We start from the raw sequence: 27,732 nt of genomic DNA, 5'->3' as shown, positions 1-27,732 counted from the left end.
GAGGATGTGAGATGTATCTGCTGGACTGAGATGAAGTTTATGGACCATCTACTAACAATGCCTGAGGAGGAAAAAGTGGATGTCTGCAGGTGTCCTGAATAAAACACTCCATTCAGTACATTAACATGAAATCCATGTTTATAATTTGACCAAGAGACACACAGAAGAACAGGAAAAGTATATTTAATTTTCTATTAAACTTCCAACCAGAATACATTTTCCCAAAACAGAACTTAAAGCTTTTACATTACTGACAAGAACGTCATCATGATCAACACCAGATTTTACCAGGAGAAAACAGGTAACATTTTGGTTGTACTCCCTCTCTGCTCTCCTGGGAAACCTCATCTGTTTTCAAGCTGAAGTATTATCAAATCCTGTGAACCTCACAGCAACATTCTAGTTCCTGCTTACTTCTGGGTATTTTATTTATTTTTAATTCCAGAGTAGTAATAAGAAAAGTATCTTATAGCAAATTTCTAAAACCTATTCTAAAAAAATGTTGTTAGAGATCCCCTTTACAAGACCATTTTAATGTAAGCAGCAGCAAATTTTAGAGTGGAAGTCTGAAAGTATTCATATGACCTGCTATTACAGCCTTTAAAAAATGCAACTCATTTCATTGATATGCCAAAACTATTTATAACTTTTCTCTCTTCCTTCCCAATTAACCTCAACAACAGTAAGCAGCCTAATTCAGCTCTAATTTTTACAAAATTGTCCATAGTGATTAGAACAAAAACTGTCACAAAGCCCCACCATGTATCATTTGTGTTAGTGCCTCAAGCTTAGCCATAGAGAAACTGATGGAAATTGTTAAGAGAATTAAGGTCTCTAACCACAGAATTTAGGTGAGAGAGGTCCAATCAAACCCAGCCTGTGCCATATGATTGATAATGTCTAGTTTCATTCTACTTTTTTGTCAAGAATATCAAGCACTGACTATTTACCCTACTGAGCTCAAAGTTTAGCTTTGCCTGGCTGAAGCTGTAGATTCTGAAGTTTCATTGCCATGCCCATGTTCCCAGAAATCTTCAATTTGCCTTGAAAGAATGCCTGAAAAGAAAGAAAGATTCTGTGAAATGCAATACAACATGTACTCCCAAATGCACCCTTCCAGATAGTTATGGGTTATTATGGATGAGCAGTTTGGTCATTCCAACAGTTCTGGCACACACCTCACATCCAGCACCAAATGCATTGTCTGACTGTAGAACAGTAAACCAAGGAAGTTGTATTTTTATTAATTTGTGATACCAGAGAGAATAAACTTGCTTGTTTATTGCTTGTTGTTCTGGAGCAGGCAGAACACCCCATGCTTTGGTGGCAACTGTTCATAGCAGACAAACTGATTATTTCAACTGCAAATAATAAAGCCACGGTGACAGTAGGTGCCACAACTGATTTCTTAGCTCAAATCCTCCTCAGCCTTAACTGGCTTTGTTCCCGATCAATTCAATTTTACATATCTTGTTTGTGAAGCAGACATGCAGAAAATTTGGATTTTTTCCTCCAGACCTTGTAAAAAGATGAACTGCATGCAGCAAAATATCCAAACTGTAGATGTAAAGCTGGCGTTGCTTCTGAATTTTCTACATGTGTATTACAACATTTCTATAACGTGTTTTATCTTCAAATTTCTCCTAGACACATTTCAGTTTGCAAAATTTATCCCATGATTACCAGACTAAAATCTTGAAACAGTTACCCAGAGCATTCCAAATTTGGAAGCACAACACAGCAACTTGAAATTAACTTAAACGTCTGGTTTACTTGTACACTGTGACTGCTCTTGGCACACAGAGGAATAAAAAAAAAAAAGAAACCAATGAACCAAAAAACCCCCAACCCCCCCCACCCAACAACAATAAATAATCACAGGCATTCAGTGCATGCTCACCTCAATTTCTACTTTTCAGCATCAAGATGACTCCTTACACTAATGTCAGCTATGAGGGTAAAGCCCTCAAAAGAGAGGACCACATTCCTTCTTTCTTATGGCATGTTGCAAAAACTGGACTGCCCCTCTTCTCTGCAAACCAAGCACTATTATATCTCCATCTGGGATATCACACAGGATACAGCCCTGCAGGATGTCTGAGATATGTCCCTGTCCTTCTTGATGAATCTCATTTTGGCTGATTTGTTCAGAGAACACCAAGAATTTTTCAGATCAGCCATGGCAGCTGGATGAAAACATTCAAATTATTTCAATTTAAACACATTCAAAACAAACCAGTCAGTCCCCTGATCATGTCATCTTTGCCCTACTTACTGTCTGAGGGTTCATTTTGCCAGTCATGAGTGCCAACAAATCGGTGTCAGCCATTGTGATTGTACAATCTGCCTTCTTATCTGCAAGATAGGAGTTGAATGAAGATTCAAACTGAGACCTGAAACAGTTATAGGAGCTACAACTACATGGAGCATCCCTTCATCCCACAGGTCAGCCAACGGTACCTGAAGTATGTACAAGTAAGAGACATTATAAAAATATCAGCAAGAGGCCACCCAAAGCCAACAGGCAGCTGGGCCACCTTGTAGCACAGACCACCCCAACACTGAAGAAAGATGGACCTTCCTGAAAAGTTAACCAAATTAATTCCTTGAAAATAAATAATAATCTACTTGTAACCAGATAGAATGTTCATTGAAACACTGATAATCATCTTTGAGTTTTATCAAGCTTGTATTTACGAAGATCAGCTTGGAATAGATGAGTTTTCCCCTGCGACACTCTCTGAAGATATTCATTACTGACACTTCAGGCATTTCCTGCCCTCTCCTTCCATGGGAATAACATGTGCATTCTAAAAGCACTCATTTGAATTAATCCAAATACAAAAGTTTATAGGATCTTCTTACTAGAAATAAGCTGGAAAATTACTTTAATAAGCTCTGATATAAATAATGATGTGTGTACCAAAGGGCTAAAACCTGCACACATCTTTTCCTACACTCATCATTAAATTGAAATATTTGATAAATTGTTGTCCATGCAACAGAAGACTGTGGTTTTCTTTTTGTAATAACTTAGAACAATGAATTTCTGAACCAAATCCCCTGTCATGTTTTTAATTAAAAGGTCTGTGATGCAGGTTCATGGATATATGAGATTCTGAGGACTGACTCTTGTCTTTGGTTTTTTTTGGTTTTTTTTCATTACTAGGGTATGCGACTTCTGATTTGAGACAAGACATTTTCATGGCAAGGGTACAAATCCTGTGTTTTCAATATTTTTATGGGGTTCCCCAACACCACCCAGCCTGTATCTTATTTCTGCCTTTTTAAAAATGGAACTTGAAGTTTATGCCAGCTGGTACAGCACTGAAACCAGTCAAGTTCTGTTGCTTAACTAGCTGCAGAGGAGAATTAACTTGACAAGGCAGACCAGTTTACTGCTTACCAGTGTCTCCAACAAAGCAACTGAAGAAACAGCTGCAAGTTACATTTCTGGCCAAAATTTTAAGAGGTGAGAACAAAAAAAGCCCAGAGGTTTAATTTTATTTTTTTTCCTTTCTGATTCCTGTGAAATCATGACAGATCTGCCTGTAGCCTCTAAAATACACAATTTTCTCTAGACAGATTCAGAGTAGATGATGTTTAGTTCTTGGTCTGAAACACCATGGATTAAAAGTGTCAATAATAAGAAAAGTTTAAAATTAAGATGCTCGACATCATTTTTGCTCACGGTCACTACAGCTTAAACAGAATACGAGTCTATATTCATTAGTTTTATGTGTGTTCTGCAATGACATAATAAAAGAGCACTGACCTGAATTAACTGCCACAGAGCCTTTACCATTTTTCACATCTACTACCCAAGTTGCTTCTTTCCCACCAGGACCATCTTTTATTTTGAAGGCGAAGATTCCACCAATTTTCTTGACAAATTGCTCTCCTTCCTGTAATGACCATGGAATGAGAAAGTTAGTAATTTATTTCAACATAATTTTCTGATAGTATGGATTTAAGAGAAGTAATTAAAAAACCTTCACCATTCCTACTAATATAAAAATATCTATTCCCCATTAGGCATCATTTAAACAGGCATCAAAAAATCTAAACAAACAAAAAACTCAAATTAAGATTGACTATCTATACTGAAATCTATTAAACTAAGAAAAAATACCACTGCCCTAATAGCCTTGTCCTGATACAAGTTTGACAAAATGGGATTTCTTCTTCTAATCACACTTACAAAGCAAGCACCTAACACCAAACACAAGGTTTCCTTGGTTAGTTAGCAAGCTCCTTACATACAACCTAAACTTGCCTCCACTGAAATATCCTTATGCAGGTAGGAACTGTGTGGAAAAAAAGTAATTTAAAGTCATGTCACAGTGTAGAAAGTTTCCTGTCAAAATCCAAATCTACAACATTTGTTTCAATGAGCAGTGCTGAAGAAGTGATGGATGCCAACACATTCCCATCAGGTTTCACACACATTCTGTTATGAATTAAAATCCTGTTGTAGGTAAAAGAAGTAGTCAGGTACCTCTTGGAGCCTCTTTTCAATCTCTTTGAAGACCAGATGTGACTTAAATCCATCAACAGCTGCACTGACAGGCACAGCCACAATATGGCCGCTACTGAAATGAAAAACCCATTAATTTAAACACTTTAAATCACATTTTCAAATTATCAAATTTCAAATTATCAAAATATTTCAACATCTTCAAATTATCGTGAATAGGCCTAACACCAGCAAGAAACATTTTAGCAGTATAAAGCAACTCTGGTATCAGAGTGAAGTTTGGTCTCTTGACAGCTTGAATTACAATTGCTCCAGGTATCTATGTATTCTGAGTGTATGAACCGAAGATTAATTTTATAATGAAATTAAATCATTAATCTTATTCCTGATATTCTGGAGCAATCACCCTGCATGGCCTGATAGCAGCATGGAGACCAATTCTTCTTTTCTGCAGGGGCACACAGAGCTGAAGTACAGATAAATGCTCAAAGAAATGGCAATTCAAGCAGCAGGAGGAATAAGTTTACAGCTATTACCGTCTCTTGGCAGCAGAGTCCAAAACTGTGGTCAGTGACAGAATTGCTCAAGAAATGTTGCTGGAACTTACTGGGGTGGTATTGACACTGCTGTACAGATGTGTGACAGGGTACCAAAAGTGGGCACTGTCTTGTCTGAAGGAGACAGATTCATCTTGCTAATAAACCAAGGCTGTACCAACAGGATGCAAAACCGTAAGGTTAAGAAAAAGCCACCAAACAAAAAGCAGAACTGTTTCAAAAACTAACGCAAAAAGGATCAAGACCTGCTGCCTTGATGCACATTTTACCAGCTATTCCTGAAGCCACAGGCTTGATCTGGAACCAGTGATTAATTGTATGTACCTTGCTGTAGGAAACTGGTGTGAAGGACCTTCACAAACATGGAGTGTCACCACCTTTCCCTTAATTACACAATGCACATCATAATTCGGTTATGTAAGGGGTGTCTGAGCACATCAGCCACACTGTTCCATTCCCAAGTCTGACATACATTAGTGCAACTCTGTGCATCAGGGATCTCCCACACAGAGCCTCTGGGAGAACTAAAAAGTTTTAAGCTTCTCTAGTGTAAGATGAAATGAGTATTGCTAAGATTTCTCTGGGTTGAGTTGTACTTAAGAAAATATTTTAAAAATTCTAAGCACCAGTGAAGGTGAAATGAACCACAGTAAATTAGACTTAAGTTTCTTCAGGAGAAATATTATCTGTACATGAAAATCTCCCCGACAGGAAGGACTACTTTAGCAGCACCTCAAGGCTGATGATATAAAAATAGCATCAGTTTTTCTGTTCCACAAGGTGACAGTATTTTTAAAGACAAAGCTCAAAGCAATGGAAAAAGGTGTACACCCTGTAACAGTCTTTTCCCCTCAGATTTAAAACTGTACCAACACCCACTGACAAGTTTTGTGAGCATGTTTGAAGAGAATCCATGAGAAGACATATTTTTCCTCTATCTTTTCTTGCACATAGTACAACTTCTTAGGGATTACAAAAGAGACAGAATTACCAGCCCTGACACTACAAAAAGTCACCGCTGCAGCCCTTCAAAGTTTAGTGGCTTCTCTTACCACCTCTTCCACAGATTATATTGCCACCTCACAGGAATTGCATGGGTTCAGCTGACACAGATGTTAGAAATAGCTGAGCTGGGAGGGAGGGATATGTTTTTTCTGAAAGGCCAGTATATGATAAATTCTGCTATTCACAGGTTTTCAGAGAAAAAAAAAAGTACTGGCACCGAGCTTTAAAAGCCATAATGCCCACAATAAGTAGGTCAATCTTTCTAAGGAAAGCTGAAAGTGAAAACCTAAAGGGAACTGTATTGTAAAAGTCTCCCCTGAAATACTAGTATAATACAAATGCTAAGTGTTTTCTCTCAATTCCTGTCCATTCCAGCAAAGAACTACAGCAGATGCAGCGACCTTCACAGCAGAGCTCTCCTCTGACTCTGAAACAGGCTACAATTGCAAGTGCAAACTCTGTAGCCAGGACTGGGCAAGTAACACACCTGAATTTTAAGGAATTACAGTATCACATGAAACAGGGCTGAAAGCAACCCTTCGTAGAGCTAAATTACTAACAATTTTAGCAGTGAAAGCAGTGGTTTCTCTGTTCCCATCGATGTCTTGCTGGTTTTGGCAAATCCCTAGTTTCAATTAATTAATTTTAATGCGGCCTGTTTTGTTCTTGGAATGGTTTTTGTTTGGTGGCTTTTTTCCTCTGAACATTACTCTTCCTTACAATCACATGAGCCATTTTTACAAGCCAGTTTGAGCTTTCCAATAACTCTCAGTGCACAATGTAACTCACAGCGTGTGAGTTACAACCCCGGTACAGACCTGTAGGTACCCAAGAGTTACAAGTGCCGGGTGTTTTAGTTCACAGCTCAATCTCTTCCTTGCGCAATAACTCTACAATAACTAAGTTTTGAGGACCCAAGGAGCAGGACAGCCAGGCTCAGCCAGCAGCGCTGCGTGCTGCGCGCAGCCCAGCGGAGCGCTCCGGAAGGCCTGGCGGCGCAGCCCGCGGATCCCCCCGTGCCGGAGCGCCGCCGGTGTGTCCCAGCCGCGGCTCACCTGCGCTCCCGCGGGAAGCCCATCCTGAGGAGCGTCACGACCACGGCGCCGCCGATGCCCAGGTTGTGCTGCAGCGCGACCTTCGCCCCCGGCACCTGCCGCCGCCCGGCCAGCCCGCGCAGCTGCCAGCAGAGCTCCGCGCACTGCGCCAGCCCTGAAACATCGAGCGCAGAGCGCGCCGTCAGCCGGGACACGCCGAGAGAGCACGGGAATGGGAGCTGAGAAATTTCTAGGGATCGGAGCTGCCAGGAATGCACTGTATTTCCTTGGGAAACCCAAAGGAAGGGAAACTCCTTTTCTTCGCAACCCTGACACTCCCTGATTATGTTTACCCTCGGTCTCCCCCCACTATGCCATCGCTTTTTCTGCAGTCAGGCTCCAGTCCCACCGCACACACAGAATCACAAAGTTAATTAAGTTGGAAAAGAGCTCCAAGATCATCGAGTCCAACCTATGACCAAGCACCAAGCTTGTCAACTACACCGTAGCACTGAGTGCCGTGGCCAGTCTTTCCTTCAGCACCGCACCATCTCCCCGGGCAGCCCATCCCATATTTAATCAGCCTTTCTGTGTAGAAATTCCTCTTGATGTCCAGCCTAAACATCCCCTAGCATGGCTTGAGGCTATGTCCTCTCATCCTGTCTCTAGGTGTCTGGGTTCCAACCCTTCTTCAGGAAGTTGTAGAGAGTGAGAAGGTCCCCCCCGAGCCTCCTTTCCTCCAGGCTGAGCCCCCCAGCTGCCTCACCCACTCCTCACAGGATTTGTGCTCCAGACCTTTCCCCAGCTACATTGCCCTTCTCTGGACATTCCTCACACATTTCTCGTTTCCCCCATTCCCTTCCTCTCCCTTCCCCTGGACAACTGCACAGGTCTTCGGAGAAGGCAGACAAGGAACCTACATTTCATGCACCAAATTCTACACGTTGTCAGCTGAAACATTACAAAGAGGAGGAGTTAAGGAGTTTTAAAATTCCAGTCATAGATGAGCATGAACAGGTTTCATTCACATTCCCTCAGCCTCAAGGAGAGAGAGTGTGTACTGTGGTACAGCCTGGCCTGGAATGGTTTGCATATTTAAGAGGATTTATATGACCCTTGTTTAGCATATAACTGGCCTCAAGACTGTTTCCAAGGGAAATTAAGCTGACAGGCTGGAGAGTTGTAATTTTTTGCATTTTACTAACTCTTCCTCCATCCCATGGCAATGGAGAAGCAAGAATGCCAGTAACTACCTCTGCTTATATCACTGTGTAACTGACAAAAATTAACACAAACCTGGCAGTGCAATACTCCATCCTCTTACAGATACCCACAGTCACATTTATCTGGAACCCTTTTTTCCCCAAAGTTTCCTAACACTTCCCCCTGCCCCTAACTGCATATTATAACTCACTGTTACAACTGTTTAGATTGAGATTTGGTATTTCACAAGGTTTCATCTTCTCCCGTTTTCTGACAACTTCTCATTTCCAAACGAGGAAGGTGAATTATCTTCACAAATCCAAACACATTTTATGCAAGAGCCAACTCATTTAGAAACAAACACGGCAGGTTAAAGGAAAAAAACCCAAAAAACCAAACAAAACAAGGGAAAACCTATGTTGCTTGGAAATGGTGACCAAGTGAGCTTCTGTTATAAACATCACATAAATATTTTGACATCCAAGACTTAAAAAATTGGCTTCTACTACAGCTAACAATGGTACAGGCTATTCAGAGGCAGTAAAAATCTCCAAAACCAGAATTTTAAAGGATGACATCATATTAGAATAGTTATTCAAATACTATTCAGAAGTTGTACTATTGAGCAATTTTTTAGAAAAGGTTAAGCTGTGCCAACCTGCCCCAACACTTGGATTATTTGGAAATAAAACTGGGAAGAAGCTTTGAGGCCCTCACATTTCAAGCCTGAGTGGGAAGCACCTGCATGCTCAAGAGCTGTATCTCCTATCTAATGGGTGTGAGTAAATGAAATGGTTTTGCATACCTGTGGCACCAAGAGGATGTCCCTTGGAAATCAAGCCACCACTGGGATTAATAACCCATTTTCCTCCATAAGTATTGTCTCCTCTGTCGATCAGGTCACATGCTCTTCCTATAAAACAGTATTCATGTAAGAAAAATGTTCTTTTTTTATTTGTGATTTTTCAACTCTGCAGTAACTTACCAGAGATGCTGTGTGTCAGTCAAACCCTAGGAAATGTTACAGCTCATATTGCAAAGAGCAGACTGAAATTAGCCAAACTACATTAATGAGACTGGCTTATACCACTGGAGAAAGCATAACATGGAAGAGAAGCACTTGGTACAAAATTGTTTTTTAATTTGCAGTTCAATTGTTCTGTTGGTATATACAGCATTATGATATAATCAGTATAATGAAGCTATTTATATTTTGTTCATGAAACTACAGTGATAACTATGGTTTTTGTTAATTGTAATTTGTGACCCCCAGGACTTGAAGGTTGAACACCAAGTTGAACACAAGCCCTTGCCACAAAAGCAACTAATGGTAACTTGGGCTGTACATTAAGATAGTAAATAACACCACTCAGACTAAGGCTTAGAATTATTTAGCTTTCCAGACTACAGGCAGTTCTCCCTTTTAACCAGGTTCTGACTCATTTATTCTTGTACCAGCTTCTTCAGCCTACATTATTAACACTGAAGTCTAAAAGAGATCTGTCATGGTTCCATGGTGCCGTTAAATGAGAATACCAGTTAGTCTTGCACATCTAAACCCACAGTGGTTTATGTCATTTCATTAATCTTTATGCCTAATTAGTCTATCATTCCAAGATAAGTTTCATATACTGTTAAGGCCAGACTGCCTAAGGATTGTGAGAACTGCACTATGAAATTACCAAGCACAAGACTAATTATTTAAATAGACAAGTAGCACCAGGATTATTCTGCATCAATTAAAGGAACAAAGCTAAAGAGCTTCATGTACCTGTTTAAATATGTCAAACATTTACCAGTTTTGCTGCAGATACCATAAAAACACAGCAAAAATGACAGTAGAAAGCAAACATTCAAAGGCAAATATCTGAAGACCTACAAACACGTAGGTAGTCTTCCTTGAGTTCCATCAGTGTGTCTGTTTCAGTAAGAAAGCTCAGACTTAATATACCACCTAGTGCCAGAACATGGTATTTTCTCACATTAGTTAAAAACAAATCAGAGAAAAATTATATCAGATGATAAGCTATGCAAAGCAAGAATATATTTAGATTTTAAATATATCATGAAGTGAAAGAGCAGTTCAATGCATTATTTATTTGAAATCAATCAAAAAACTCTTCAGCAGAAAATTTCAATGGTTTGAGTTACATACACAGAGCTAAACTCCACTGCCATTTAACCTGTTGTAAATCCTGCAAATTCAATGACATTAAACTAATGTGGACAGATTGAGCATTGTTATACAGTTGTCTTTAGATGCACACTGACAATGTGCCAACAACTCTGAGGCAAAGATGTTTCAAAGATCAGTGACTTGCTAAGGCCCTCCACAGGCAATTCTTGTCCCATTTTTATCTCCTTAGAAGGAAATATATAAATGGAAGGAAATCCTGGGGTAGGTAAGAGTATAGGCCTAAAAAGGGGGAGTAATACTGAGATCACAGGAGTCCTTAATTTGGGTATTTTTAGTGCTTTCCATTTTAATATAATGATGGTTTCCATTGCTGCTATTACCTTCTGGACACAATCCCAGAGCTTCATAGGTGATGAGCTCATTGACTGAGAAGCAGTCATGAAGTTCGATCACATCAACATCTGTAGGTTTCAGACCTGCTTTTTCAAAACATTTTTGTGCAGCTCTTTTAGTCATATCATAGCCAACCTGAAAAAAAGAAATTCTACATTAAAATATCATTACAGAAATATAGCTCACAGTTTTATTTCTACACTTCATTTTAAATGTGTTTCTATAGATCCTGTCAGTGAAATTAACCTGTAGGAGATGGTATTCTGATTTATTTTAATGCATCACGTACCCGAGTTTGATATTCCTACAATAAAAATTATCTAGAAAGAAATAATACATTCTAAGGCTTATTGTTGGCAGGCAAAAGCTTTCTGGGAAATATCCTCTATTTCTTCAACCTTGCTCACAAGCCAAATTGTTCCTTTGCATGACTCAGACAACAGCCTTGAAACAAATCCTCAAAATGTCTTGTTACCTTTTTCTATGATCCATCTGATTAAGTTTCATTACTATTATAAACAGAAAAATGAAAGACATTTTCTCTTGCTGTTCAAACTGTTTAAAAAATAGCCTGTAAATAATTTCTTGAAAACAAGATTTCTCATAGTCTGTTTATAATTTACTTACTGTCATTCCACAATCATACTCTTTGCTTATTCCATATCTGTCCAAATTAAATCAGTTTTATATTCACTACAAAGCATAATACATTTGTTCACTGACATGAAAATGCCTGCAGTATCATAAGGACTTACAGGTACTAAAAACAAACAAACAGACAAAACCCCCAAACCAAAAACAAACAAAAAACCCTCACAAAACACAACCTAAAATCACAAACAACAAAACTAAGAAAAACCACCCCAATGAGTACCAGGGAATACAGAATTGCAAACCTACCACCTTCATACAACTGTTATCTTCAAATGTGCTTGGATAATCAGTAACCATCACCTGGGCTACAATTTCCACAGCTTTTGGCTGCAACTTATGCCTTTTCACAAACTCCTCATTAGCCAAAATTGCAGCTGCAGCACCATTTGATGTTGGACTGATTGGAAGAAAAATAATGATGTTATTGTTCTAAATTAGTAATGTCAATCTTCATTAGATTGTTGATCTTCCATAGATTCATCTTCAAATACAAACCGAAAAAACAACGAAAAAAACCCACTTTCTTTGGCTGATACCACTGAAACTATAAGTTCCATCAGTGCTTACTGGACACTTTCAGTAATATTTATACCAGACATTTGAAAATCATGACATTGAAATAGAAATGTATCATTAAGGTTTTTCAATTTAGGAAAAATCAAAGCTTCTGCTTGGCTATAAACATATATAAACACATATACACCCTCCAAAAGCACATAGGAAAGGTTGAAGAGAAGAATTAACACTGAGCAATGGATGCACATCAGTAAAAGACACAGAATGACATAAGAACCCCAAGGCAAAAAACTTATTTCAGCTCACTGTATTACACTGAGAGCAAGTATCTAGTGCTTGGGCATGACAGTTTCCACATTTGTTTTATTTATAAAAGGTTTTACTTAAAGCAACCTGTAAATTATAATTTACACACAAACAAACTTTTAGATGTCCTACCATATTGGTCTTAACATCAAGATCTATTTCACAATGCAAAGTCCTCTCCTTACCAGCACTGTAAGACAGTCAAGAAATCAAAAATTTTGCGAGAATGCAGAACTTCATCTAATGTGTACTCCTTTTGGAACTGGGAATACCTAAGGAAAACACACAGATGCCATCTCAGATTGGGCAGTAGACATACTAACATCACACTGTTAGGCAGCTAGAGAGCTCTTTTTACAAAGTGTAAGACACTGGATAGAGATTTTATTTTTATATATTTATAGAATAATTTATTTATTTTCTCATTCCATAATAAAGAACATATGCTGAAAACATTCTGAACATATTCTAAAAATATTACTTTGTTGTGCATGAATTTTTTTTAACAACCAGGGATGTTCACTGTAGAGGCAGGGTACATGACTCACGGGTTGTTGGTTGAATGGCTGTGGTTCTTCCACGCAATTCTCGCAAAGTATTCTGGATTTGTCCCTGATAAGGAGAAAGAAAGCTGTGTTGAAATACCTTGTTTACTCACACAGTGCTGACATAACAGTTTAAATATTGTGTCATAAGAATCCGACCTTTACAAGCATCTTTACAAGAGACACACACTGTTACAAAGGCTTTCCTTAGAACTCAATTGAAGTTTCATAATTAGATAAAGACTACTAAACATGGCTGAGTTTTAGCTGACAGAAGAGCCCAGTTGCACATTTAACACTTAAATAAAAACACAGAAAACCAAGTGCATTTTATTTGATGTATTATTATATTACTGAAACGTAAATACTCATTTTCCTATCAGTGCAAAACAGCTGCAGTGAAATACTAGAGTTTAAGTCTAAAATTTTTTCATATAATAGTCTAAAAGTTAGTGCAAATAAAAGATGCACACCAGGCCAGGCTGTTACCTTGGAGCCAATTCCCTTGCCTGGTGAGGGGTAGCAAACAGTAGCTGCCAAGTACTAGATATTAAATCAAATCACATACCCAACAGCTTTTGCCAAACAGTTCAGCCCCAAGCCCATCTACCTATCCTAAGGCACAGGGATAAAATGCAGGAAGTTATGCAACCTTAATGCTACCATTTTTTAAAAACAAAATCCCATTATTTTTAAATCACTTCATTAACAGAAAACAATGAAAAAAAACATTTAACAGACCATATTTCTCCATATGTTCTTTGCCAGCATTTGCAAACATCTGAGGTGCCACGGGAGCACTTGCTAGGCCGTATTTATTTATCATAATTTCCAAATGTTTGTCTATAGGATTAGTTCTGTCTGCAAACTGAAAACAGAAATACAAAGCAAGTGATCATTTCCTCTTCTTGCCAACATCACCACACAAGTGTCACAGATTTCAATCAGAGGTTTTTCCAATATTTTAACAATTCCCTGGGCAGTATGTTGCACTTCAGTGACATGTTTAGAAGTATTCCTACTTTTCCAGCTATAACAAGAGAATAAAGAAGCAGAAAATGCTTAACATTATACCTACCACACTGATTCATGGCAAGGGTCACTGCTACATGATTTCTATCAGTCACTATTTTCAGCAGGGGACTTTTGGTATTTTTCACCTCACTTAAAATCCTACCGTTAATACAGTTTCAAATTACAAAATTAATACTGTATTAGTATTTTCAATCAAGCTTAGATGAAATACCATAATGCATGTGAAAAGATAACTCTTGCTCATTTTTATCACTTGCTAAATTTAACATTCTTCACCCAAACCTCTTGAATATATTATCAAATTTGGCAGTTCTGTAGTTAAATGACATATGGGCTCTAATATTGCTTGCCTTAAGGCAAAATACAAACAAACCCCCACACACTTCTCCAGTAAAAACAAATAAGAGTCAATAAGCCCTTAGTTTCTGGGAGAGTGTGTTAACAGGTCACTTGAGTAAGCATCAGGCCAGAAGACCCAGATTCTTTCTTTGACTTGCTGCGTTGGTTGAGAAAAATGCTTCAACTACTCAAAGCTCCAATATTTTATCTGATACTTTCCTTTTTCCCCTTTTTTAACCCAGCCTTTAACATAATCTAGGCAAAATACAAAAAACATGACACACAAATTTTGCATGGAATGTTTTAGAATTGACTTTTGTAGTATGTCATAGCTGCCATCAGAATCACAAAACTCATTAAAAGATTCTGTGGATCAAAAGAATGGTTTTCTTTGTCATCATCTACAGTACCACAATACAGCAACTGGTATTATTAAGAATACATCTCAGAGAATGAGGAAGTGTCTCTCATCTACAAACACAAAACATACCAAGTGTTTCAGACACTTACACCTGAAGCAAGAGATCCTTTTGCCATCCTCTCAAAGCCGAGTGCCAGAACACAGTCTGCCAAACCTTAAAATAAAATTTGTGGCTATTTAAAGCACAATGTGATTATAAATGACTCTATGTACTAGCAACTTTCCAATACAAGATATGTACACAAGCACCTACCAGCTGCTCTTCCTTCCTTCTTCATTGTTGAAAGAGAGTCAAATTAAGATGGACAAGATATTGATACAAACATATTGATACTTAAGAATGATAGATCACTACAGGGTTGAGGTTTATTTTTAACTGTCTGACAGTAACTATCACAGACAACCAAGCATTTATGTCTCAGCTACAAATACTAGAACAATCATACACAGTGTTACTATAGTTCTCGTAACAGAAACATCAGCATCTGAGTGCAAGAAAGTATCCTAGTCCACCAAGGAACTGCAAAAACAGAGGAAATACTCATCTGCCAGTTCAAAGCATAGTCTGTCAAGTCTGCTCTCTCCCCTCCCTTCCAAAAATGTATCAGTTAAACACTTGTATTAACTTCAAGTTTAAAAGAAAAGAAAAAAGCTTTCTAGCAGATTCTTCTATTCATCCTGCAGAATCTAGTGCCTGCAGTACTATAATGCCACTTGTTCTGCACTCCTCCAAACAATTATTCCAAACACTTAACTGGCAGTACTGACTAGGTTCATACAGCTTATGATACAGGAAAAGACATGTACATCCATATACACCATCCTGCTGCACCCCAGAAAATCTCTTAGGTGCACAGAGCAAAACAACTCACCTCCTTCTACAAGCTGTCTGGCCATGAACAAAGCAGTGGATCCAGTAGCACAGTTGTTGTTAACATTAATGATGGGAATGCCAGTTAGACCCAGACCATGGTAGATTGCCCTCTGCCCACAGGTTGAGTCACCTTCAGATAAAAACACAACATTAAAATAAGGTACAAACTCACAAAAAGAAATCCTGCCATGTGTGTGCAGTGCTACCAATTAAACTGTAAACTTGAACTTCTGAGCTGTCACCTTGAGTATGGCTCTCAGGCATCCAGAGTAAAGAACCTCAGAAACAAGATGAAACTCCTCAGATTTTAAAACCAGAAGTTGGTCCTGTCTCTGTTTCACAGGCTGTGAACCAAAGGGACATAACTGGACTGGACAGAAGGGTCTTAGAGGTGTGGCTTGGAAGATGCTCTAGGTGTCATAGCAGACTGACCCTACTTCAATTGCCACAATACAGTCATTAATAGAGAACCAGAAGGAAAGTAAATGGAAAACTCTCTTTGGAATGGAAATAGATTTCCCTTTAATAGAAAACTTATTGATGGCATTTCTCATGCTTTATCCACACAGATGTCTGCAACTGTCACAGAAGTCACATCCCAATCAAACAACATTACTCACCATAAACATAACCCACACACGCCTGCTTCACTGCTGAATAAGGAATCCCAGCATCAGCTAAAGCTGCCTGGCCTAAAAAAACAGTTTAAAAGTTGGAAAAAAAGTTTAAAATTGAAGGGGGGAAAAAAAGAGCAGCTCTCACAACCATAACATGCAAACCTTGAGTAGTATGTATGATTCCTGCATTCACAAATGAGTTGTAGAAATTCCTTATTATATGGTGCAAATGGTAACATACTCTTGTACCTCATAAGGACAATTTCATACTCATATGGACAATTTCACAGTATTTTGAGTTCTGAACAAGCTTCTTTATCAGAAAATTTCATTCAGTCAATTCTGTATTCATGTACCAAGGTTCTTCATCCCAGTGAGAGTATGCTTTGAATAATATAGGTAAGTATTAAATTATTTAAGTGCACAATCCAATTTTAAGCCATCCTGCTGACTTCAGGCTGGAAGGGCTGACCTGGACAGGTCAGTTATGGATTTTGTGACAGTAGTCTGAGTTTTAAATCTGCTTTTTATATGTATTGATTTACTGAACAGTAGTTTTTCCTTCATATTTGTAATAAAAATACTGGCTGTAACACCTAAAATAAGGATCAGCAATCAAACAAAATGCTTTATTACTAAATTACCTGCTTCCGTAGCCATGTCAGGATAATCAGGGCTCTTCTCACTAGGCTTTGAAAACTGGCATGAGAAAAGGAAGAAGAAAAAGCCAAGAATAAATCACAGTGAGATTTAATTTATCTTTTCCTCAAATTGGTATATTTAAAAGCTTTCTATTTAATTTAGAAATCAGTTTTTAATAATGAAAATGATGTAATTTAATTAACCCAAAAGTGCATGCACAAAATCTTTACAATTCCCAAGTGCTGCTGCCAGACCCTGCGATGGCTAAAAAGAGAAGATTGTGTAACTTTATGGAGCTGAGGGTCATTTTTGGTCAGGGTTAAAGAAGATCCATGACTATGGAGATGGACAATAATCCTGTCCAAAGCCTGTGGGTGGAACAGAGACTAACTGTCATCTTCACTGATTCATCATAAAACATGACATAATATTCACTGAGGCTTTGATAAGTACTTCCTTGCCACTTTCTTTTGTTATACTTCTATTTATAACAAGAAATTGTTTGTTCTTTGTACAGAATTTATCATACCTTACTCCTCACAATTGGAGTAGAGGTGGCATTTCTATTTTCTTTGCAGTGTGACTCATTAGAGACCACCAGAAGTACATGTGGTTTGCATTTTACATCACTAACAGAAAGGGTCACTGCTAAAAGAAGTCCTCAAGCTAACTACTTATAATCCCACAAATTATTTGACGTCCCCTGTGAGTATATAAAAGTTAACTTGCTGCCTCCTTCTGCTTATCCCCCTGACTACAGTCATTTGCACAACTTAGCTGTACTTTCTGCAGTGCCTCCTTTTGTTAATTTAGACAGAGAACCTACACAGCAAAGGTCATAAGAAAAAAAACAGTTGGTGAGTTGATCATTGAAGTCTGTAAGAGTAATTGATACTGCTTTGGCTAACAGAGAGGAGAAGAGAATACTGACAATTCCACAAGTTATGCTCAACTGGTAACTGAGATGATCCACTTCTGAAAATGAGGAGCACTGTGGACCTGACAATTACACGCACAGGAAATGTGGACTGTTGTTGTGAGAAGATTTAACAAATTTTAGCAGCCATTACATCATTAATATTAATCAAATAGAAGCAATACAGTCCTAAAAGATTTCACAGTAAAATACTTAAGATGCAATATGGTGTCTGAGAGGTTTTACTTGTCCCTTACATGAGGACATCACAAGTGAGCTCAATAACTTCTACAACTACATTCTGTGATCCAGTCCAATAAACACAATTAACAGAATTGTCTTTAACCTTTTAATTCCTCCCCTATCACATCACATGCTGGAGAAATACCCATGCAGCAACAAGACAAAACGTTATTATTTAAAAGGTGGCCAGGGGGACGAGTTTCTGACTACTCTGGCAAATATCAAAGTTGTCTTTAGATTCATCTACCAAGACAAAAATGGGTCCTTTAGCTTATGTTCCTCTTTGAAAATCATAAAATCGTTTACGTTTGAAAAGACCTTTAAGATCAAGTCCAACTGCTACCCCAGCACTGCCAAATCCAGCATTAAATCACGCCCCTACGGGAACATCTTCGTGTCTTTTAAGTTCCCCCGGGGATGGTGATTCCACCACTGCCCTGGGCTGCCTGTTCGTGGGTTTGACAACTCTTTCGGTGAAGGAATTTTACTTAATTCAAATTCTAACTTTAAACATGCCTTGTGGAAACTTGAAGCCAATTCCTCTTGTCCCATCACTCGCTACTTGGGAGAAAAGCCCCACTCCCACCTGGCTACAGCCTGCTCCCGGGGAGCTGTGGAGGAGCTGAGCGGGGCGAACTGTGTGCTCACAACCCGAAGGCCAGGAACAGAAACGCCCAGGAGAGACCCTGCAGGGCCCCTGCCCTCCCTGAGCCCCGGGACGGGCGCTGGGCTAGCGGCTGCGGGGACACAGGGACACTGTGCCCGCTGCAGGGCTGGTGTATCGACCGGCTCTGTGGAGAACCACGTTCACCTTGGCCGGGGTCCGCCTCCCTCACACACCGAGTGAGGCTGAACTTTGCGCGGAGCCGCTCGCTGCCGCCCGGGCCGGAACCACACGGCTCTGCCAGTGCCCTCCTGAGGTGCCAGCGCGTCCCGTGAGGGGCTTCAGCCGCACCGGGGAGGGCGCAGGCGGCTCCCGCAGCACCTCCCCATCAGCGCCGACAGGGGACAGCCGGGGAGCGCCGCCGAGGCCGGGCCCGCGCGGGCCGCGTCCCCCCGCGCACACACGGGTGCCAGGGAGGGCAGCGGTACCTTGGTCATGCCGACGCCCACCACGAACACCCGGCTCTGCATGATGGTGATGAAAGCGGAACAGCCTCTCCTCTTGCTGCTGCCGCCGCGTTCCGCGAGCCCTCAGCGGTGCCGGGGGCGGGGCCAGATTGCCGGGGCCGGAGCGAGAGGCCGGGGAGTGGCACAATCGCCCCGCCCCTTAAAGGCGCAGCGCCCCCCGTGCGACGCCGGCTGGGTTGTGCCTGTCCATAGCACAGCCATGGCCAGTCCTACAAACATCCCTGCTTATCCCTCTGCCTGAGGATTATCAGACGTTTTTCCAAAGCGGAGGTGCAATGAACCTACTGTTTTCTCTTCGGGTCTAGAGAAGGGCAGCGAAGACGGGGAAGGGTCTGGAGCACAAGCCCTGTGAGGAGCTGCTGAGGGAGGTGGAGGGGCTCAGGCTGGAGAAAAGGAGGCTCAGGGGGGACCTTCCCGCTCTCCACAACTCCCTGACAGGAGGGTGCAGCCGGGGGGGGTCGGGCTCTGCTCCCATGAAACAAGGGACAGGATGAGAGAAATGGCCTAAAGTCGCACCAGAGGAGATTTAAGTTGGACATTACGAAGAATATCTTCACCGAAAGGGTGATTAGATATTGGAATGGGCTACTCAGGGAGGTGGTGGAGTCACCGTCCCTGGAGGTGTTTAAATAAAGACTAGATGTGGCACTCAGTGCCATGGTCTAGGGGACAAGGTGGTGACCAGTCATAGGCTGGAGCTGATGATCTCAGAGGTCTTTTCCAACCTAATTGATCCTGTGATTCTGTAATTCTTTTCCTACAGAGACGTCTTCAGGACGGACACTCGACGAGATAATTCTCTTTTCCTGAAATGCTTCTTGTTACCTACAGATGGGTTTACAGTAAAAGCTGAACATCTGACCCTTCATCAACTCACGCTTCCAGGTGTCCATCCCCTTCCCTCACTCTGCCATCCTTGAGGATCTCCACGGCTCGAGCACAATGGAAATCACCTCCTGCCTTTCACAGATACCCCGGCGGCAGCCGGTGTCAACTTCAGCCAAGCTTCTGGCGGTGCTGTTTGTGACAGCGACCTTGCTTCCCACCGCACGGCTCCGCACTTGTTAGCAACCCTGCCCCTGCAGGGGGGTGTGTGAGCGCTGCTGACTTCCCCCGTCGGCGGCCGTTCCCCCTCGGAGGCGGAGCCCGGCCCAGCCCGTCCCGGGCGGAGGGGGCCCGTTCGAGCAGCGGCCATGCTGCGGCTGTGGCGGGCGGTGCCCGCGGCGCTGAGCGGGGCGCGGGGCCGGGCGGGCGCGGCCGGGGCGCGGCGGAGCGCGGAGGTGCTGCTGAGCGCGGCCGGCGGCGGTGAGTGCCGGGACTCGGAGTGCGGCTCTGGTTCTGCCAGGTCCTCCTGGAAACAGCTCCGCGCCCGGCCTGGCGTGAGCGGGGCCGTGTGGTCCCAGCACGACGCTGCCCGAGCCGGGGTGACAACCCTGCAGAGCCCGGGGCGCTCACTGTTGTTTTGCTTTCAGTTGTGCCTTGATACTTATTTTCAAGAACGCTGTTGCCGAATGAATCTCTAGATACTTTTTAAAAAAAGTTATGTGTGCAGGAGAGCTCAACGCAAGAAGTTCCGGTTTGCATACTTTAGATTTTTCTAACAGCAATAACGTACAGTGATAAAGGTAGGACAGGACCTGGGCATGCCTGTGCACATTTATACATGAGACCCACGAAGCAGTTTCAGGTTTGGTTCAGATGGCCAATGGATTTACTTTTTGTGTAACCCTTGCAAGTGTTTATAATCGGTTCTTGGTATTTTGCTGGTTACAAAGACATTAAGTAGTTACCAGCTGTGAATTCCTTTGCTGGTGCTCGCTGTCACTTGTGTCTCCGTTTCAATGTGACGTCTCTGGTTCAGCAGCTGGCCACTGACATAGGCACAGGGATAGACAAGAGACCTCCCAGCGGGGCACAAAGACCAAGCAAAGCCGGTGCCAGATACAGCTGTGCACCTATAGCCCAGCAACAGCATCTTCCAATGTTCACCCCTGGGAAGTGAGCAGAAGTCCAGCCAAGGAAATGGGAGATGTTTTTTCTCCCCAAAGCATACAGAAGGCATTAGATAATAATTTACAAATCACATGTGCAAAGGAGAAGTCGGTAGATGTTGTGGGTTTATTTTTCTGCTTGGACTTGGGAACTTGGAGTGGAGTCCTTTCTGCTGATGAGCTTATAATGTTGAAATTAAATGGAGCTGCAATTTCAAAATGGTTCTGGAACATGAACTGAGGGTGGCTTGTCTGTGCTGTTCTCATGCAAACAGCAATCCCAAGAGGATGGTTTCCTTCATTAAGGAACGTACTTGAACACAGTAAAAAAACTAAATTAAGTAACATTCAAAAGAGAAACCTAAGATGGATCGTTTGGGTTTTGGTTTGTTGTTTGGGTTTTTTTTCCCCACTTCTGCAGTGATTCTAAGTTACATGTTCTTGGATGTCCTATTCATTTTTTAAAAGACTGCTTACTCATAGTCTTCTACAGTGCTACTGTATTTTACAGTTGTTCTGCATAACTGGGTTTTGTAGACATGGTGTGCCACCTCTGCTTTTAAAATTACTGATTGTTTTAGAATATAACTTATATGCATTTTCAGGAAGGAGAAGATGCAGCATATGCAGATATTATTCCCAGTTAAATTACTGTGTCAGAGAACTAAATGAAGTATAACTGAAATTGTCTCCTATTACTAAGGTATTGCTGAAATCTTAATGAATCGACCCCACGCAAGAAATTCACTGGGAAAAGTATTTGTAAATGAAGTGAGTATGGGCCTTGCCTGTGAGTGTGTTTGGAACCATGATCAATAACTAACTGCAATGAGAATAGTTGTGGGAAATCTAAAAAAAAATCTTATCTCATGATGAAGGGCAGTGGGAGATGGCATTGGGGCAAGGCAGGTGAACCTGGAGAAAAACAGGATATAATAGCTACTGCAGTAACCTCAGATGTGGACAGAGATATTTGGGTTATTTAAGTTAGCTAATTTAAGTTAATTTATTGGAGTTAACTCAGATGCAAGTTAATGTCCTTACAACAAAAGCATACTCGTTGTCACACCATAGCAGGTGATCTGTTGAAGGATGACACATCCTGGAGAAAGTTTGGCTCATGGCTGGACAGGAAGGGAAGTTTTAGGTACAGCAAAAGTCCATCTCTGAGTGGAAGGAAAAAAGCGATGGGGAAATGTGTCATTCTGAGTTTGTCATGGAAAAACCTGCAGGTTCCACTTACATGATTTCCATGAATTTCCTGGAACCTTCAGGGAAAAAAAAACCCACTTCTATCATAGATTTGGAGCTTGCTATGATTTAGGTGTATATACACATCCATATGCCTAAAGCTGTTCTTCTCTTGTCTGCACTCCCTCCCTCGTAGCTGTTCAGTGCCCTGGAACAGCTGCGCTTCGATGAGGAGGTGCGTGTGGTGGTGTTCAAGAGCGAGGTGAAAGGAGTGTTCTGTGCAGGTGAGTAGCAAAGACACTGCAAACTATTCTCAAAAAATGTGGTGGCTCTTAAGGCTGTGTGCTGATCAGATCATGCAGAAAAGCAGTTGGAAATGAGTGCTAAGAAAAATTAAAATAAATCTGTCAAAAGGGCACAGAGGAGCACCCCCATCAGTGCTGCAAGCCCAAATGTCCACACTCCAACTTCCACAGATGTTACTTAACTGGAGTGCTGTATGTCAAGACTTTTTAAATGGCTTGTTCTCTGAGAGGGACAGGAGGGAACAGTTCAGATGTCTTTTTCTGGATTCTGACTTTTTTCTCCTTTATTTAGGAGCAGACTTAAAGGAACGTGCAAAGATGGATGATGCAGAAGTTGGAGAGTTTGTTAGAAGACTGAGAAATCTCATGGATGAAATAGGTAAAGGATTATCTCAGTTGGAAAATTTATCCTAAACCACCTGTAGTGAAACATTTAGAAACACTCTAGGAGGGGATGACTAGCAGATATTCCACCTAGGAGTAGCTTTCCAAATGGCTTCAGCTTATGCCTAAAACAAATATCCAATTAGAATTAAATACCAACTCCAAGGGCAAGATGCATTTCAAATCCACAACAAAGCACGTACACACCTATGTGATAAATACCTGCTCTGAGAAAGCATTTGTTTATTCCACATTTCTCTGGAATCCTTGGCAGGCAGTGCTGTGTTGGTTGTCCCACCTCCAGTACATGCTCAGAAACACTCATAATACGGCAGGGACCTAATAACATGGATTTGAATCTATGAATGGATTTGCTAAATGGATCTGTGAAATGCCAGGGGGGTTTGTATCTACAGCACCCCCCACCTCCACTTTCTTTTTCTTTGCAAAAGGAATATGGACTTCTGCAATTAATTTTCTTCCCCTACTAATGAGTTATTCTGCTCTCACTAGAGAGAAATACCAAAGTGAAATCTGTCTAAAATACCAATCAGAATTGGAATTTCAAAAAAATAAAATTTTTTTTTAAAAAATCACAGGAGCAGTCAGAGGGGTGGTTACAGCAGAGAACTAGCTCAGGTCTGAAGTTTGCACCCAGCTGCTTGAGTATCTAAGAAAAGTATCAAGAAGCTAATCTCCAGATACATCAAATTCCTCACTATGAGGTAACATAGTTCAACAGTGTTTACTGTTCCTGTTTTCAGGAGCCTTGGATAACAAAAGCACCACAAAAACTCATCCTTGTGACAGGGCCTAGGGATGGTGTCTCTTCCTTGGCTGTTTAACTGCAACAGGTGAATATTCATGTCATAAATTTGCAAGGAGAGAATTCATCCTGTTTTGCATTGCAGTTACTTTGTGTTTGCAAGCTTCTTTGCATGGAAGAAGCATGTTCTGCATTCTTACAAAGAAGGGAGAAGTGCAAGAAGATCATTTTTACTGTTTCAAGACCAAAAGTTTGTGGCAGAAGAAAACGAGTTCTTGAGCAATTTTGAACTAAAAGCTTTAGAATTTCAGGTTTTAAATTCCAGAACCGTGTGAAACAGAACTTCTGGAACACAACTGTGCAATCTGTGCTCTCTCTGTAGCTGCCCTGCCTGTGCCCACAATTGCTGCAATTGATGGCTACGCCTTGGGTGGTGGATTAGAGCTGGCCCTGGCCTGTGACCTTCGAGTAGCAGGTTTGTGTTGCTCAGTGTAGCAATCTCCTGGTAATTGACTGTTTTTTAAAGAGAACTTACATAACAGTGGTTTGTTAATGGAATCCAGAAGCTTGAGAGGGACTTAAACAGTGGGCATTTGTCCAGAAATGGTGACATTCAGTTACTATTTGGAAAGTAGTTCCTATGCTTAAAAAGCAAAGGCTGTTTTTAGATAAGGTTAGGATTCCTTTAGAAAACTATTTAGAATTAAACAGTTACTGTAACTTAGTACTGTATCAGCACTTTGGCTAGATCTAACCTTCTTAACTTAAATCGTTTTGGGCTGGAAGACTTCCTTCTTCTGTTTCCACACTTCCATCCATTACATTTTATCTAGTAGGGACCAAAGGTTCAGTTTTCTAGCTAAAATTGCTACATTGGGGTCAACAGACTTGAAATGGACATTGATTAAGTACTGTAGTATTCAGACTTTCTGGCTATGTGAAGAAATGGAGTTACAGTTCAGCATTGGCAGTTTTATTGATCAGTTCAGTATGGAAAACTGAAAAAGTTGTTATACGAATCAAAATGTAGCAAACCCTACATTTATTTTTTTAATAGCTTCATCAGCTAAAATGGGCCTTATTGAGACCACACGAGGACTTCTGCCTGGAGCAGGTAACCTTCTTTACATCTTAACCTTCATTAAGCCTTCATAAATATTCATTAAATCTCACCTTCTCAGCTGTATTGTAAATATTTTTCCATTAGAGCACTTGAAGTGTTCTGAATGTAAATTAGAAGCAGCATCTTACAGTCACGCAAGAGATTTATGAATCAGGAGTTCTGTTTCAGACTTGCTCTGAATTTAGTCCCTTTACACCTTTTTTATCAAAATACTGAAGCCTTTCAGAAGCCTCCAAAAGTGTTGATATATTCAGCCAGTAGTTATTAAAGAAACATATGATCCCTTTGTTTTTTAAGCCCCCTGGTTTTGTAAGGAGACAAAATATTACAGGGGCATTTGTCAGAAATAGAAAATGATGTTTTCCCTGTTGTCCTAAGGTGGAACCCAGCGCCTGCCCAGATGTGTTGGCATAGGTCTTGCAAAGGAACTCATTTTCACTGGTAGACAGATTGATGGAGAACAGGCCTTCTCCATGGGGTTGGTAAATCACTCAGTGCCACAGAACAGCGAGGGAGATGCAGCTTACCAGAGAGCTTTAACTTTGGCTAAAGAAATCCTGCCCCAGGTAAGTGCATTGTTCATGGGACCAATGTGTAGACGGTGTTTGTGCTTCCCTTAAGACAGAGCAAACAAACACCTGAACTTCCTTTCTCTGAAACACTGAAGTCTTGGTTCCTGGTCTTTAAGTCTCTTAAGTCTGTCCCTTATCGTGAATGCAGTTTCTGTAGGAACAAGCATTAACATCCAGCTCCTTAACCCACAGGACAGTTTCACCCCCAGCTGCAGCCACGCAGACCTGCAGGACACGCTGAAACCTCACACTGTGTACATCTGTGAACTGCAGACAACACCAAATTGATTTTTTTAAAATAGTTATTACCTTACTGCAAATTTCTGCAGACTAAAGTGTCATTTGGAGCTACGATAATAATACAATTCATCTATTATGAATTCATGTGAATTTTAATTATTTAAAATATTTGTTATCGGTTTTGTTTTTTTTAATAAAGGCACCATTTGCTGTGAAAATGGGAAAACTGGCAATAAACAAAGGAATGGAGGTAATAATTCTTTTTTTTTAAATACTGAGGCGACTGAAAAGATGAGCAGCTCTTAAAAATTACTACAGTAAAAATGTTTAGAACAGATGAGTTATAAAAATCTTTCTATATATTTAGCATTTAAAACCATTTCAGAGATTTAAAAATTTTTCTTTAAAGATAAAATTAATATGGCAGGATTTTTTTTTTTCTACAGATGCTAACACTGTAGTTCTAATACTGGAGTGAAGATCACTTACTATGACTGACTGATTGACAGTGACTGAGTGCTCTCATTGATTTGAGAGCTATAAAGTAGCTTTGAGGGCTGTACTCCAGACAAATCTCACACCTTTCCTCTCCTTCCCAGGTTGACATTGCATCAGGGATGGCTATTGAGGGGATGTGTTATGCCCAGGTAAGTTGCCTACAGAATTAATTCCTGAAAGGAACAACTGTATGTTAGTTATAGAATGAGCTTTCTAAGTGGTGTCAGTTTAATAAATTCAAAACAATTCCTTCTGTAGTTCTTTGCAGCAAATTTTGAGATCATGCACCTTCCTCAGCTAATGGAACAATACAGTGTATTACAATATTACATATAATGGGTCTGTCAGTGCATTTTAAGATGGTGAAGTATGAAGTTTTTTATATAGTTTTATGGTCTTTGTCTTAGATGCTTTGCTTGTGAGTTACAGTACAACCTCTTTTTTCCTAATTGCAAAACATGGAACTTTGTATATCACTGAAAGAAAAGCAATCTTTGTCTTAGACTATTACTGCTAAATTACTCAGGACTTAAAAACACATGAGACTTGTAAATGGAAAACATACCTCTTTCTTTTCTTTTTTTTTTCTAATGCAGAATATTCCCACCAAAGATCGTCAGGAAGGGATGGCTGCCTTCAGAGAGAAGCGACCACCTCGGTTCACTGGCAAATAACACCTCCTTCTTCCCCTTGAAGGTATGGAGATAAAGCAGGACTGAAGAGGATCCACTGATTCTTAGGATTATTTTTGACTCCATTCTGTGCACTTAACTCCTTGCCTTGGACTGCATTTCTAACTACTCCCCTGGATCACTTTTCCGTACAAACCTCCAAATAAAGATTTAACTTTGTACCTGATCTTTAAAGCATGTTCATCTGAAGTCAGTGGTTATGGCTCTCACACAGATGTCAAGTAAGGAATATGGAGAAGCTTTGGCTCAGCATAAGCAAATTAAAAAGGGCAGAAAACATACATCTAAACAGGAAAAACAAACACTGGAGAGAAATTCAATTTATAAAGATGTGTCAGTGCTCTTCCAACTGCTTTGACAGAACAAGCAGTACTAGCACAGAGCAGTGGCCCTTCAGCCCAGCTCTGCTGTGGGTAGTGCAGCACTGACTCACTGCAGCCACCTGAACTCACCTCCCTTTGGAACCAGTGCTTGAGAAAACACAGCACCTGTATGTGCACAGATACACAAGGCCATCACATCAGTCTATGCCAGACACCCTGGGCACATCATCCCTCTGTCACCTGTTTTCCTCTGCTGCCTGACTGGAAGTTGAGGTTATTTTCTCCCTCTGCTTTGAGTTTCTCCAGCACTAAAACGTGCCACACACTTTAGCTCTACAGCATCTTATTTCCCTAGACTGGGGCTTTCAAGCAAAAGCGAATTAGTCAGCAAATGTGGCTTTAGGAAATGCTTTATAGGTTATCAAAGTAAGACTCACAAAATGTGGCTTACCACATTGGAACTTCATGCTATGATATTATCAAAGCAAACCACAGTTTCACTTGTGCCAAAAGTGTGTGGGAACCTTACTAAATTATACACATACAAATTTTCTGTGTAAAGATCTGCAAAGGTAATGGAGAGTCAGGATCTTCAGCCTTTG

The 27,732-nt window shown here is 40.7% G+C and overlaps 2 protein-coding genes across 3 annotated transcripts; one reads left to right on the top strand and one right to left on the bottom strand.

Moving 5' to 3' along the window:
• Positions 1-167: 167 nt before the first annotated feature.
• On the bottom strand, positions 168-19,135 carry SCP2 (sterol carrier protein 2). Of its 2 annotated transcripts, none has more exons than XM_042030709.1 (16): positions 19,007-19,135; positions 16,758-16,812; positions 16,117-16,188; positions 15,495-15,626; positions 14,712-14,776; positions 13,569-13,695; positions 12,831-12,894; positions 12,468-12,554; positions 11,707-11,857; positions 10,794-10,941; positions 9,082-9,189; positions 7,095-7,248; positions 4,499-4,592; positions 3,776-3,905; positions 2,276-2,355; positions 168-1,056 (listed from the first exon to the last, which is right to left on the bottom strand). In XM_042030709.1, the coding sequence occupies exons 1-16, from the start codon at positions 19,046-19,048 to the stop codon at positions 961-963; spliced, it is 1,605 nt and encodes a 534-aa protein (XP_041886643.1). In that variant the 5' UTR covers positions 19,049-19,135; the 3' UTR covers positions 168-960. The 2 variants fall into 2 exon arrangements, with proteins under 2 accessions (XP_041886643.1, XP_041886644.1); XM_042030710.1 differs by having other exon boundaries at positions 4,499-4,589.
• Positions 19,136-20,261: 1,126 nt separating this feature from the next.
• Positions 20,262-26,973, top strand: ECHDC2 (enoyl-CoA hydratase domain containing 2). The gene is made up of 10 exons (XM_042030712.1): positions 20,262-20,350; positions 21,740-21,807; positions 22,424-22,511; positions 22,825-22,911; positions 24,065-24,157; positions 24,740-24,796; positions 25,184-25,371; positions 25,817-25,867; positions 26,217-26,264; positions 26,712-26,973. Exons 2-10 carry the CDS (start codon positions 21,757-21,759, stop codon positions 26,787-26,789), a joined length of 741 nt encoding a protein of 246 aa, XP_041886646.1. The 5' UTR covers positions 20,262-20,350; positions 21,740-21,756; the 3' UTR covers positions 26,790-26,973.
• Positions 26,974-27,732: the final 759 nt, after the last annotated feature.

Source organism: Corvus kubaryi, unplaced genomic scaffold (assembly GCF_017639235.1).
Source record: "Corvus kubaryi isolate FWS band 111438036 unplaced genomic scaffold, C.kubaryi_AGA036_p1.0 37334, whole genome shotgun sequence".
Classification (NCBI taxonomy): Eukaryota; Metazoa; Chordata; class Aves; order Passeriformes; family Corvidae; genus Corvus; species Corvus kubaryi.
Note: the sequence above shows the minus strand (reverse complement) of the source record. Positions and strands in the feature narration are given on the sequence as shown.